Below are 14,723 nucleotides of genomic sequence, written 5' to 3' on the forward strand. Positions count from 1 at the left end.
ATTTGTGTAATGTTTCCACCGTGGCCGATTTCAAACTGCCCAGGAGAAAAACTTGCGCTTCAGCGAAAAACCGCATTGCTTAAAACATTCTCATCCGGACGGGGCTCTGCCCTCCTTGCATTGCCTTTGAGCTTGTGGTTCTGTAAGCTGTAGATAAATGATGTCCCAGCAGAACAATTCTTGTCTATGAACATGCAAATAAATTCTGTCTGGAGAGGTTAGGTTGTCTTCCCTCTCTCCACTTCAAGAAGCCAGTTTGCATCTGTTTACAAACTCATTTCAATATTTCTGATCTGTGCATGTATCTGTGCTTTGGATTCTCTTTTGAATCAGTTATAACATCTGCCTGTTGGCCATTTGTGTATCTTCTTTGGAGAAAATATCTATTCAAGTGCTTTGCTCATTTTGAATTGGGTTGTCATTTTCTTGTTGAGTTCTAAGAGTTCTTTATATTTTCTGGACACTAGACTCTTATCAGATATATGATTTGCAAAAATCTTTCTCCTATTCTCCTGTCTTTTTACTTTTTTGTTTTTTAAGAGACAGTCTTGTTGTGTTGCCCCAGCTGGATTCAAACTCTTGGCCTCAAGCAATCCTCCGGCCTCAGCCACCTGAGTAGCCGGTACTACAGGCTCACTCCACCTTGCCTAGCTTGTCTTTTCACTTTCTTGATAATGTTCTTTGATGCACAAAAGCTTTTCTTTTTATTTAATTTTTTTTTTTTTTTTTGAGACAGAGTCTTGCTCTGTTGCCTGGGCTAGAGTGCCGTGGTGTCAGGCTAGCTCACAAACTCCTGGGCTCAAGCAATCCTTCTGCCTCAGCCTCCCGAGTAGCTGGGACTACAGGCATGTGTCACCATGCCCAGCTAATTTTTTCTATATATTTTTAGTTGTCCAGATAATTTCTTTCTATTTTTAGTAGACAGGTTCTCAGTCTTGTTCAGGCTGGTCTTGAACTCCTGACCTTGAGCCATCTTCCCGCCTCTGCCTCCCAGAGTGCTAGGATTACAGGTGTGAGCCACCACGCCTGGCCAGGTTTTTCATTTTGATGACATTACTGTCAACCTGAAATAATTGAAAGGATCAGAATCCAGTTTAAAAAAGTTTATTCAAATGCAGAGCTGAGGATAGCCATCTGGAAAACACAGACTCCAAAGAAACAAGGTCGATGCTTCAAAGTGGGAAAGTTAAAGGCTTACTTATATAGGCAGAAAACAAAAAAATTTAGCAGAATTACAACATTTCCCATACAAGGTTGGTTTATGAGTTACAGCAATTTGATTAGTAACAGATAGTTTGTTTTCTTTTTCCAATTTAAAAGAATATATCTAACATTCCATCTTAGACAATGTGATAGTCAGGAGGTCTTTGTGTAAGAAAAGAAAGAGGGAAGTTAATCTATAATGAAGATCAACAAGAAAGAGGGAAGGGGTCTTCTCTGGTGCCCTTTTACAACATTTTACAAAGCAATGTAGGTAGGCGGAAAAAATCTATAATCAGAACACAGCGTTACAGCTGCCTGTTAGTGACTTCGGTCCCATAATCACATTCCTTTGAGGCTCAAAATAATTTAAAGCTCTAACAGCTTTGATTTTGAATTATTTATTTTCACATTATATGCCGGCTGGCTCCTGCACACCACTAGATATTGTTTTTGGCCTGCCTAGTGTCATTTTCTGTGATCAAAGAGAGTTGTCTAATGGGGAAAAGACTTGAATAAACATTTCTTCAAAGATAGACAAATGGCCAACAAGAATATGAAAAGAATGCTCAACATTACTAATCACTAGGGAAATGCAAATCAAAACCACAATGAGATACGATCTCATCCCTGTTAGGATGGCTACTATCAAAAAAAAAAAAAAACAGAAAATAAGTGTTGGTGAGGATGTGGCAAAACTGGAACCCTTGTGCACTGTTGATGAGACTGTAAAATGGTGTAGCTGCTGTGGAAAACAGTCTGGTGATTCCTAAAAAAATTAAAAATAGAAATACCATATGATTCAGCAATCCCACTTCTGGGTGTATATCCAAAAGAATTGAAAGCAAGGTCTCAGTGAGGTGCTTGTACACCCATGTTCATTGCAGTGTTAGTCACAATCAGACAAAAGGTAGAAGCAACCCAAGTGTCCATCAACAGATGAATAGATAAACAAATGTATATACACACAGTGGACTACTATTCCGTCTTACAAAGGAAGGATATCTTGCCATGTGTTATAATTTGAATGAACCCTGAAGACATTATGCTATAAGTCCTAAGTAAGTCACAAAAAGACAGATACTACATGATTCCACTTATACAAGGCATCTGAAGTGATCAAACTCATAGAAACAAAGTAGAATGGTGGTTGCTTGGCGCTGCAGAGAGGAGAAAGGGGAAGTTGTTTAATGGGGAGTTTCAGTTTTGCAAGATGAAAATTTCTGGAGATCCATTTCATAACAATGTGAATACATTTATCACTATTGAATTGGACATTTTTAAATGGTTAAAATGGTAAGTTTTTATGTTATGTTTGGGGTTTTTTAGTTGCAATTTTTAAAACTAATAATGAAGTTTTAAAAAAGACAGGTATCCACCCGGGGTAATGTGTAACTAACAAACTGCTTGGGTCCCAAGAATCTACGTGATGCCCTTGCTCTCACGCCTTCTGTCCGTGCTCACCCAGGAACACGCCCTTCTGTGAACATGCACTGTCTGATAGATGAGGTCAAATTCTCTTCTTGGTAAGAAAACGTAGGAACCTTGTCGTGTCTTGGAGGTTTACCCATCAGGTGTGTCAGAGCGTGATCGGCAGCCTCCCTGCCTTGGGGACATCTGATAGAGGATTGGACGGGAGCTCAAGTGAGGACAGAGTGTGGGATGGACTGATTGGGAAGGGGCACAAGTCCTCCCTCCTCTCTGCTCATGTGGGCCAGGTGGCATGCCTGGGTGGGAGAAGGCTTCTCACAGAGGGCTTGGGGGAGGGAGACAGTGTGTGTGGACATTGGGTGTGGGAGGTCTTGTGTCAACCGACTGGACACCCCTTTTCCCTTCCCCAGACAAGGAGCCCTGCCCGTGTGAAGGGTACAGTTGGATAGCTGGATCCACTCTGGAACCTGTTAATTATTCCTTCCTTATCTAAACCTGGAATGTGAGAAGAGAAAAAACAGCCCAGAGCAGCCCAGCTATGTGAGGCACGCAAAGTTTATTAAGCCCAGGGACACGAGAGTGTTGGACTTAGGTCGCGACCCTCCACCCAGACAATTGTTTGAAGGCATTTTGATCCTAACCAGCTACCTCACCCATCACGTTCCTGGGATTTGTGATACAAAGAACAATGTATAGCCAATCAATAACTGAGGTTGTTTTAATGCAGATTCTTGGCAAACAACTTAGAAACTGGTCTCCTGGTTTTTCCTATTAAAGCCCACTTAGAGCCGCAGCTAATCAGAGCATATATTCCGGGCAGCTTGAATCTGTGCTCCTGGGTTACAGTCCTCAAACTTGGCCTAAGTAAACTGTATACTTATATTAACTTTGCCTCAGTTTCTTCCTTTGGGTCGACAAATGGGGCTGACAGAGAGCTATTTCCTCCCTTCCTGCCCCCTCCAATCAAGTAGGCCGTATATGCACCGCAACTTGTTAACAACCTCTTTGTGCCCTCAGAGGCACATACAGGCATCTCTGCTATAATGTGATGTACGTGTTCCTAAAGAACCTCACGTTCTGCCACGTGGCACATAAAAATAACAGGGTTTAAGGGAAAATAGGGTTGACAGACCATTTGCGTACTATGCAATTTTTTAATCTGAATGCAAACACAACCAACTGCAGTCCTGATCAACACAGCAGCAGAGCTCAATCTCACCAGCATTCGTGCCGGCAGCCCAGCAGCACAGGGGTCATGCTCTCTCTTTTAAGACATCAAAATTTAAAATCTGATTCAGGTTATAATCAACTAAAGCAAACCATACATATGAAAATATCTTCAACTCTCCTAACTCCACCAGTTACTTTAAGATTATGGAAAGTTTGGAAACCTCTAAGCCAGCCCTGGAGTCTTTCTGCAGAATTTGTAGCATTTTCTCTGGAAGGTCTTCATATGTTGCTAATACTCGCTCTTTCATTGAATCATTGACTGAATGCTCACCCCTGACCACCTCACACTGTTAAGCACACAAACACACTTTCTGCATTATTCAGACAACACAGCATGCCCTGTTCAACTGCGAAGGAGCTAATTCAGGGCACAGAAGCTCATACCAAGGCATTTGCACAACCAGAGGCTTTGACAGCGTATCTTCCTGTTTTCTGTCCAGACTTTTGGGCATGTGTTTAATGGTTTTATCGGTGAGAATTAGGTTCAGCCACAAGCAATAGAAAACAAACGGAGGATTATTTTTCTTTCCTACTAAGTCCAGGCAGGAGATCTGGAGCTGGTAGGTGCTCCACAGGGTAAGGGACCCATGCTCCTTCTATCTTGTTGCTCTGTCCTGTGTGGCTTAAATCTCGTGACCCAAGCTGATGGCATCCACATTCCAGGCAGCAGGATGGAGAAAGGGACAAAGAAGAAAGGTTTCTGGAAGCCACTATATGGCATTTTTGCATGCATTGCATTAGACAGAACTTTGTCATATCTCTGTACCAAGTGCAAGGGTGATGGGGAAGTGCCTTTATTTTGGGCAGCCCAGGCCTGTCCACAATTCTATCACTGTGGAAGGGGGGCTGATCAATTGGATTTGTGGATGGGGACAGGGAGACACTGGCAGTCTATACAGTAGAGGCTGGAGGCAAAACTTTAAAATTCCAGAACATTCCTAGCAGAGGTGAGATCAGCACTGACTGAAGTCCTGGCATCACTGTGTGCTCTCAGAACAGCCCAGCGGTTTGCCAGCCTGCTTTGTGGTGCGGTGCTAATCCAACATTTTATGTCCCAGTGAAATTTCTCTTATATAAAACATTTATTTTTAATTCTGAAAAGCTTTACTTTTATTTATTTATTTATTTATTTATTTTGAGACAAGAGTCTCACTCTGTTGCCCAGGCTAGAGTGCTGTGGTGTCAGCCTAGCTCACAGCAACCTCAAACTCCTGGGCTCAAGCGATCCTCCTGCCTCAGCCTCCCGAGTAGCTGGGACTACAGGCATGTGCCACCATGCCTGGCTAATTTTTTCTATATATTTTTAGTTGTCCAGCTAATCTCTTTCTATTTTTAGTAGAGATGGGGTCTCGCTCTTGCTCAGGCTGGTCTCCAACTCCTGACCTTGAGCGATCCTCCCTCCTTGGCTTCCCAGAGTGCTAGAATTACAGGCGTGAACCACCGTGCCCGGCAGAAAAGCTTTACTTTTAGAAAGATAGTTTTTATTTCCTGTTTTGTTATTACAACAGTAACAGAAACGCTATTTCCCCTCCCCTATCCCCTGTCGATCACCAAGTTTTGTCAATTTTACATCCTAAAAACTCCCAAATGTATCTACTTCTCTCATCCTTACCACCACGCTGGTCCATGTTGCCCTGGTCTCTCACCTGGTCTACAGCAAAAAACTTCCACCTCTCTCACCCCATTGCCAAATCCAGTGGTCTCTTGTCCCCTCATCAGTCCCCCCCTGGGCAGCCAGAGTGAACTTTAAAAACACAAACATGATCTCTCCCAAACTCTTAAAGCTTTCTCTACGCTCCTAGAACAAAAAGCAAGCTCCTCCACATGGTCTGCAAGTGCTAAATATAGTCTGGCCCTGCCCACCTTCCTAGCATCCTTCTCCCACCTCTTCCACTCTTTGTGCCCTTTGGCCACACTCTTCTACCACAGGGCCTTGGCACGTACTGTCCCCTATCTGGAAGCTCTCTGCCACCCATCCCCACCCTCCCTTGCCTTGTTAAGCTCTGTTCATCCTTCCTCCCAATCTCACCTCAAGGTCACTTTTGCAGGGAAGGCTTCCCTGAGCAGCTCCAGCCTCTCCTTCCCCACCACACCTCTAGAGCCCTTTTATAGTAAAAAATTCATCATTGTACTTAAGTCAATGGGAAAAAAAGCCAAACTCTGTAAAATAATTTTAAAGAGATTTACTCTGAGCCATATTTGAGGACCATGACCCGGAGCCACTCCCAAGAGACCTTGAGCATGTGGACTCAGTGTGGCTGGGTTACAGTTCGGTTTTATACATTTCAGGGAGACCGGGGTTACAGGTAAAGGCATAAATCAACACGTGGGAGGCTTACATTGGCTTGGCCCAAAAAGGTGGGCCATCTGGAAGCCGGTGCTTCAGGTTATAGGTGGGTTTAAAGATTCTTTGACTTGTAATTGGTTAAAGACTTGAAGCTTTGTCTAAAGGCTTGGAATGTTTAACATAGGAGCTGTTTATTAGAGATAAGCCACAGGACATATATTTGTTGTGTAAATTGAGGACCTGCAGGTTTGTCTTGCATCCCGTTAGGCCTGTTAATGGGTTACAAAGAACGTCCCCAAGAAGGGAGGGGGCCTGATAAGGCATGTCTGACCTCCCTTCTCCTGGCAGGCAATTTAGTTTTAGGGTATTCCTTTGGCCATGAGGGGGTCCATTCAGTCAGCTGGTGGGGGGTGAGCCTTAACATTTTTAGTTCACACTTATTTGACTAAATTCTGTTTCCCCAGCTAGAGTCTAAGTCCTCTGTTTCCCCAACTAGAGTCTAAGTCCCACAAGGCCAAGACTATTTTTGCACCCTATTGTATCTCCCCTCGTACAGCAGGAGGCTCAGTAAATGGAAATATAAATATATGCTAAAATTAATTATCCATAATCTCACGTTCCAGAATAACCACTGTTTCCAGATTCTGATAAGCGTTCTAAGATTGTGTGCTGACACTAATGTTTACATTTTGTGTTAGTGGTAATGATCTTAGAATTGGGATCTCTTGGCCAAGCACTTTCCACATTCAAACACAATCTAATGTGAGAGGTTAAGAGGACCAAAGCCGTTGCCCTCAGAGGAGGAGGAGGAGAATTGGCTCTCTTCCAGTCCTTTTTGCCGTCAATGACAAAATCCTAATGTCATTTCCCCATGACGAATCAAACTGTAGGATGGGGAAGGGCCTGTCAGCACCCAGTGATGGCCCTGTAACTGCTTTTCCTTTTAAAGCGACTTTTTGGCTTTCATCAGAAGTGGTTTCAAAACATCAGTTTCTTGGAAATGTACGTGCTCCTAAGACACACCCCAGCCTGCTATCTTTAATTAGCCAAAAAGTGCTTGGGTTAATCAGTTTATTATTGTCATGTAAGACTCCACAGGGAAAATAGGCTTCAATGGGCAGGTTCCCTTCCTAGTCCAGAGGCTGCAGAAATAGGGCAGGACAGGGCAGGGCTGTGAGGCTCAGCGCCAGAATCTGCCATTGCTGTTGACACCGGTGGTCAGCTCTGGTGGGTGGCACATAAACACGGAAGCCCTGAAAACCAAAACAAAGGTCACCTGCAGTGGGCGAGCCTGGGCCACACACCTCGGGTCGGCTTGTGGGGAGGAACCCGGAGGCTCAGGGATCCAAGCCAGGAAGGACCCCGGCAGGGATGGTGGCTGCCCCCAACACTGGGCGGCTCCCCACCGTCCAACGAGCCCCCAGGTCCGTGTGGAGCCCAAAGGACCCGGACCGGCCCAAGGGCGGCCTGAGAGGGGAAGCCCGGGCGGAGGACACAGAGGCCCCAGGTGGGAGCTGTTCCAGGCCCGCCGGGACCCCCAGGTCCCCCGGAGCAGCAGACCCGCTAGGCAGAGGGCCCCGCACCAGGGCCGCCTCCTCGCCACGCGCTCTGCGGCCCCCAGGGCTGAGGCCCCGAAAACTGGGTGAGCCTTGGTGACGCCATGGCTGTGCTCATGACGCTCGTGACGTACTGCAACCCCCACCTGCGCGAGGGTCCCCACCTCCAGGCCTGTGGACCCGACCACTCTCCCCGAGACCTGCATCCGGGAAGTCGAGGCAGGGGCTGGGAGGGGGCGTCCGCTACGGACCCCGCAGTTTTCATCACCCAAAGGCAGGGAGAAGTAGGGGATCTGGGCCAAGAAGTGGGTCTCTTGATTTCTCTGCACTTGGCAAGGCTGATTGCAAACTGTGGACATTACTTTTTGATTGATTGCACAACCTGTACCCTTTCTTCACCCCCAATAGTTGACCTACACCCCCCCCCCATTAAAGTGCATTTTCTTTGGAGACTTTTTCAAAGTCTTTGAAATAGTTGGAAACTTCTGGTCTTGCTACACCTGGTTTGCAAATCATTGTGTTAGGGCAGTGACACAAGAAACATGACAGTAAGTGAAGCTGGGGAAAGGAAATGCTCAGTCCCCCCTTGTGAATGCGGACGACCCCCGCCCCCTGGCACACACACAGAGGCTGGTGCACTCCCATCCTCACTGTCTCCCACACTGAGGAGCCCCGGTCATGATTCTGGAGTTTGCTGCCATTGCCAAGAACAGTGCCCGACACGTAGTGAGCTCCCAGGAACTGTTTAAAGATGAATGAGACGACTGAATCACTAAATTAACTGGACTGGTGCCACAGCAAATAAAACAGGGAGTGTGTCCTATAAAGATGAAAACGTGTGGAACTTGTGTGATGTTGCTCTGGATTTTGGCCACTTGACCTCGTGTGCCCCGGGGCAGCTGAACATGTGCCGAGATCAGGCGGCTGGCAGTGGCTTGGCCCTGAGCCGGCGGGACCCAGACCAGCAGCTGTGACTCACTTTCTCCAAGGAGCTCGAGGTAGTATTTACTGACTTCCCAGCAGTGATGAATAGACACAGAAAATAGCATCTCTAGCCACCCCGAGTTCCTTAAAAAGGAAAGTAAGAAACTCTCCCAGTTACACAGTTATTTGGGCAAAAGCTGAGTCCCCACTAGAGAGATCTGACTGCAGCCCTCCTGGCAGGGACAGCCTCTGAGAAGTCTCTGGTGACCCCGTCTGTTGCCCTGGTGTTACCTAGTGTGGTGGGGTCAGTGACAGCTGTTGCTTTCCACGTGTTGCTGTCAGAAATAACCCTTCCACTCACTCACCACGAGCCTGTCGGGTGGAGACTTCAGCAATGAGGAAATGCCGCAGACTGTTCCAATCAGGACGGGGCCGTGCCTGCAGTCTCCAGGGGGCACCCACTTGCTTAGCCAAACCCCAGACTTTTAATTTAAAAGCAGAAGTGAAAGGAAGACGAGGTTCCTGAAAGGGTTATTCTGACTTGGACTGGCTATAAAAATGCGATTGGCTGTTATTCTGCGTGGCCAAAGTGCACCCAGAATGTCTTCTCTCTCCATCCAGTGCGTTTGTTACTTTGGCTAGAAGGAGGCAAGCAGCACTCTGCTCTTCCAGAGCAAAGATGGAGCAGCAGGATCAGTTCAAGAAGGAAGGGGTGAGTGTGTTGCCCAGTGAAGGAGCCAAGAGCAGCCCCAACTGCCAGGGCCTGTGCAGCCTTCCTGGAGAGTCCCTGGGGGCTCCTGGTGTTGCAGAGGGAGCTCTGTGCTGGGGGGATCGTTTTGGGGGACCTGCCCCTCAGTCCACCTAGCAGCTGGGCTTGTACAGAGAGGAGAGGAGAGGTTTAGAGACAAGTGCTCTTTGGGAATCATTCTACTGGAACATCCTTTAAAAGCAGTGCCTGTAACCGAACTGAAGAGACTCAAATTGTTAATTTGTCCCAACTTCAACCAAATGTGTTTGGTTACAAAATCCTTAGACATTTGGACAGATTTGCTTTGTTTTGTTTTGGTTTTGGCTTCAGAGCATTAAACTTTTCAGCAAGTAACATAGCTGAGTTGCATGAAAACAAGATAAACTCAGAAAAGGGGTTGCTAGGTTTTAATTCAGTTTGAATCTGTCACAGAGGTTCCCTACCTTTTAGATGATGAGGCTACCCTTTTTTAGAGACCAAAGATTTCTGTGACTTTCCCACCATATAATTGCAGTTTACTTTTTAGATGCTCTAGGTTGAGGAAAATGCATAATGACAGAAAAGTAACATGGATTTATGGACGCTTTAAAAGGTTTATTAACACTTTATGCATCCTGATAGCATTGGCTCATATTTGGAATGGGGGAAGAGTAGTACACATTTGTGCAAAACAGTCCTTATTCAGGCATGGACGTGAGACCCAGGCCACAGGCAGATTGGAAACATGCTCCATAGGGCACAGGTTAAGAGCGGGTCTGGGAGGTAGAAGCCCCTAGGATTCATTCCTGCTCCGTCCTATTCTAGCTACAGAACTTGGACAACTTCTTTAACTCTTCTGTGCCTCAGTTTTCTCGTCTGCAGAGTGGGAATAATAGCCATAACACCTCACTGAGTGCTGGCACAATTAAATGGAATAATGCCTGCGGAGTGCCTAGCGCATGGTGAATTCTCCTGTGAATCTTGCTTCACCATCACCCTTTAGAGCCGGATTTCTCCACCTCGACACTGTTGACGACATTTGGCGCTGGATAATTCTCGGCTGGGGGGGCTGTCCTGCACATTGTAGATGTTTAGCAGCATCCCTGGCCTCTACCCACTAGATGCCAGTAGCACCTTCCCCAGGTGTGACCGCCAAATGTCCCCTAGAGGGCGGAATCCACTGCCTTAGGACTTACTGAGCACCTTCACTTGGATTATCTTGTTTGAGTCTCACAACTAAGAAAGTGTTAGATTAAGTGTTATCAGCTCTACTTCAGAGAAAAGAAACTGAGATGCTGACACTTAGGTGTTTTGGAGGTCCCGGTCTGGCCTGTGCCAGAGAGAAAGGCACTGACCACCATGCCCCCCGGTGCAGCTGCAGAAAGGAAAGGAAATGCCCACGTGTGGCGAGCCCTGAAAATGAGCGATTCTGTTATGAAAGGAAATGATTCAAATGGCCATCTGCAAGGATGCGGCTGATCCAAGCCGCCTGCCCCTCGGCTCTCGGGGAGGGGCGCCTTCTCCCGGGCCAGGCCGGGTGAAACCGGAGATGAGCTTCCCCTTCCCGAAGGCAGCCTGCCCCTTGGGAAGGCAGCCAGGGCACACGAGGACTTCTCAGGAGACTTCAAAACAAAACTGTCCGGTGGCTTGTGGGAATCTGGGGAATCATTAAGTGAAGCTGATGGGATTTAGGAGCCGGGGAGAAAGGAGGGGCGTGCGGAGGCTGCTAAGGCTGCACGGTCTGGTGAGGAGGGTGCCGGGCAGTGGGGAGGGCCCAGCCCCTTATCCCTCTGTCCCTTGATGGCTGCGTGACCGTGGCCTCACTGGCCTTTGCTTTTCTCATATAGAGAGAAAAAAACAGTATCTGTCAGATGCGCATCAGGGACTTTCTAACAGGAAAAGAGACTTTTGGCCTGAAAGAAAAAAAAGTGGGTTGGGAAAAAATAAAAAGACAACAAAGCATTCTACAACCACATAAAAGGTGTTGAATAAAGCCTCTCCCCCCACCCCTGCCCACAAAAAAGATGCCAAAGTGCTTTGGAAAATGAAAATACATGCTTTTGTGGAGTGTCTCCATCACCAACAGCTTAGTGTCCAGGAGCAAGTAACTTCCCCTCTGTGCTTTCTGGGTCCTCACTGATATGCCTTCGTATTAATTGATTGATTAATTAGCCCGTGTGAAGCATTTACTACAGCCCTAGTGTGGCTCTGGGTGTTCTGCATGTATGAATTCATTCATTCCTCACATCGGTCCTATGAGGAAGGACGTATCATTATCCCCCTTTTAAAAAGCGAAGGAACTGAAGCACAGAGAAGTCCAGTAAGTTGCACAAGGCCACACAGCCCTGGGCTCCAGAGCTGTGCTCTAAACCACCCCAGCGACAAGACAAGGGCCTACCGCTGGCCTCTAAGACACCTCTAGCTCTAAAATGTTGTGATGTTTATCTCTCCTCTCTGCCCTCACTGCCTGTTTGTGAAACTTTGAGTTCAGTCGTGTGATAAAGTGACTTAAAGTGTTACAAATTCGTAAGAGCTCATCTTTCCAGGGATACTGGCATTCTGACCCGAGATCCCTGATGAGGAAAAGTCTGGAACAGAATGTCTCTCTGAGGGCAGAAACTGAGAGGCAGGTTCCCAAGGGGCATGGCCGGGTGGGGCTTCCTGTCCCGGTTCCTTGCGTTACACCTGCCGGAAGCTCAGCACTGAGGGTCGCCAAGCTAAAGAAAGGAGCGAAGGCCAAATCAGTGCAGAGTTTATCTGGGCCGAAGTTGAGGATTGAAGCCTGGGAAACACTGGGAAGGAGAGGCTCAAGTTTTTTAAGAAAAAGACAAATCAGGAGAGGGGGCGATGACTAAAGTAGTCCGTCAGGCATTCGCACTGGTTCACGGGAGTAACACTGATCCGTGATTGGCTCTGTGTTGTCGAACTGCAGGGTGTGAGTTACGGGGTCCAGTGTGGCTCTGGAAGGTGAGCGTATGGCTACTTGGCGGTGACACTCAGTCCAGAGCCCACAGAGCAGGTGGGTTTCTGAGCTCGAGGGGGGAGTGGGACGTGACTGCTGTCACATTTCAGCGCTTCTCCAGGCCTGATCATTTAAAGGGGCTTGCGTTCCTCCGATAAAAGGTTTCTTTTCTTTCTCAAGGTGGTTGAGTTACTAAAGTCTCAAAACATTCTCTGCATTATGAGTAGGAAGCCGGTTTACTGAGGGCAGGAGGGTGAGGTTCCTGGTTTCTCCCCAAAGCACAGCTCAGGGTCAGGACCACTCCCCTTGGCCTGAGAGGAGCCCCTGCGGCTCAGGTCTGGGGAAGCGCGAGGGCGTCTCATTTTAGCAAACTGGCCAGAGACCTGCGCATCCTCCTCAGCCCCGTCCTCCCCCTCATGCACTGACCCAGCCCAGCACCAAATTCTCCTTTTCCCCATCCTGGGAAGTTAAAACAACAAACGAGAATACTGAGAGAGTGGTCAGGAGTTGCACTTGGCTGTATGAACAAAACCTGTTCCATTTTCGTCTTACTGGGAGGAGAATTAGAGAACTTTCTAATCAACATTTTCTATCTTTCTCTCTCTCTCTTACTTTTGTTTGTTCTGTCTTTCTCACAAAATCAAGCCATAAAACAGCTGTAGGGGAGGGTTTTTGTCTGTTTTGTTCACCTCTGTATCCCCAGCACTTAGAACAATGCGTGGCTCACACTGGGTGCTCAATTATGTTGAATGAATGGAGAGTGAATGAATGAATACCCAGAGCAAATCAGTGGGAGGGGAGCCAAGTCTACCATGTCCTACATCATGGGGGAGTGTGGAACCTGCCTTCCCCACTGTGCACTGTCACCTGCTCCCCTGCGGCCCCGAGAGAGAGACCAAAGCCGGAGTACGCTGCCCCTCCGCGGGCTGCCTCTGAGGCCATCATCTTCCTCACCAGGAACATCCTGCTGAATCAGCCACCTGCTCATTCATTAATAAGTTAATTAATGAATTGTTAACGAATTAACCATTTGCTAATTCATTTGATGGAAGGAGAAGAATGTCGCAGTCAAAGAAGGGTTAAGCTTCACTTGTGTTTTTGCTCTTTTTTTAGCAGCTTTTTTGAGATATCATTGACATATAAAAACTGTATATGTACACAAAGTGTGTACAACATGATGTTTTGATATGCATATACATTGTGAAATGATAGTCACAGTCCAGCTGGTTGAACATATCCATCCCCGCTACATGGCTACCGTCGTGTCGGGGGGCTGCTCTCACCTGGGGCTCCGTGCAGGGGCCACTCTGCTGAGGTCACCTCCATCCTCCCGAGTGCCACAGGGCAGGAAGGACCACTGTTTCTCTCCTGTCCTGCCTCCTCACTTGCCTCTCTCAAGAGACCCTCTTAGCTGCGGTGGGACAGTGCCCAGAGGAAGACGTGAAGACCCCAGCTTGGCACTGGAGGCGCCCGGAAGGGTTGAGCGTGAGGACTTGGCCCATGTGAAAGGAGGTCTCGGTCAGAGGGGTGAACGAAGGGGCTTCGACGGAAGACTCGGCGAGCAGCTCCCCAAGCTCTCCCCCTGCAGCAGATCCAGCTCGACGGCTGGACGTGTTCATAGTTCATACTCAATCCTTCAATAACTCTGTGACCAAGTGTGACTGTCCACTTTGGAGATGAAGGAACTGAAGAGCGTAGCAGTTAAGCTAGAAAGCGGCAGTGGGCAAATCCCAAATGAGATGTGCAGATTCTAAGGGCAAAGCCCTTTCTGGGCCTATTTTTCTCCCTCTTTTCATTACTTTACTAACAAATTCCCTCTTGTTCAAGGAGGATATTACTAATGTCACAGATTGTTTAAGAGTCCCCAGAGATCTATATTCAAATATTTTTTCAGTGTGTCTTCTACCTCTCATAGCAAAGGTGCAGGGGCTAGAGGAGATTTGTCAGTGGCTCTAAATAATTAAAATTTTTAAGATTTTTTTTCTCTTTGACTTGTTGGGGAGTGTACCATTGAGACCGTGCCTGAGTCCATTTGCCACAGTTAGCGAATACAGCCATGTAGCAGGATGTCACGGAAGCACTTAAAGCATTATATGGAGTACTGGAGTGGTCGGTTTCCATTATTTTCTGACCCTGTGTTTCTCAACTGAGGGCAATTCCCCACAAGGGGACATTAGCAAAATCCAGAGACATTTGGGTTGTCACAAGTGGGGAGAGGGATGCTAGTGGCATCCAGTGAGTAGCCGCCAGGGGTGCTGCAAACATCCTGCAAGGCGCAGGATGGCTGCCCACAACAAGGAGTTGTCAGATCCCAAATGTCAAACTTGCCATGGTTGAAGAACCCAAGATGGGTAGGGAGTCCCTGAAAGACTACAGATCTTCCTACAAGACTTTGAAGTAAAGTGG

At 47.3% G+C, this 14,723-nt stretch overlaps 1 protein-coding gene across 2 annotated transcripts in view; it reads left to right on the forward strand.

Annotated features, from left to right (window-relative positions):
• SLC2A5 (solute carrier family 2 member 5) overlaps positions 1–14,723 on the forward strand; it is a 28,746-nt gene that overhangs the window by 670 nt on the left and 13,353 nt on the right. Inside the window, exon 1 of one of the 2 annotated variants that reach the window (XM_045546215.1) lies at positions 8,864–9,340. The exons of the other annotated variant lie outside the window; for it this stretch is intronic. Coding sequence (XP_045402171.1) covers positions 9,308–9,340 — 33 coding nt within the window. The 5' untranslated portion in view covers positions 8,864–9,307. Of the gene's footprint in view, positions 1–8,863; positions 9,341–14,723 lie in introns of those variants that run through there. 2 annotated transcript variants of the gene reach the window in all.

This window comes from Lemur catta, chromosome 3, assembly GCF_020740605.2.
Source record: "Lemur catta isolate mLemCat1 chromosome 3, mLemCat1.pri, whole genome shotgun sequence".
Classification (NCBI taxonomy): domain Eukaryota; kingdom Metazoa; phylum Chordata; class Mammalia; order Primates; family Lemuridae; genus Lemur; species Lemur catta.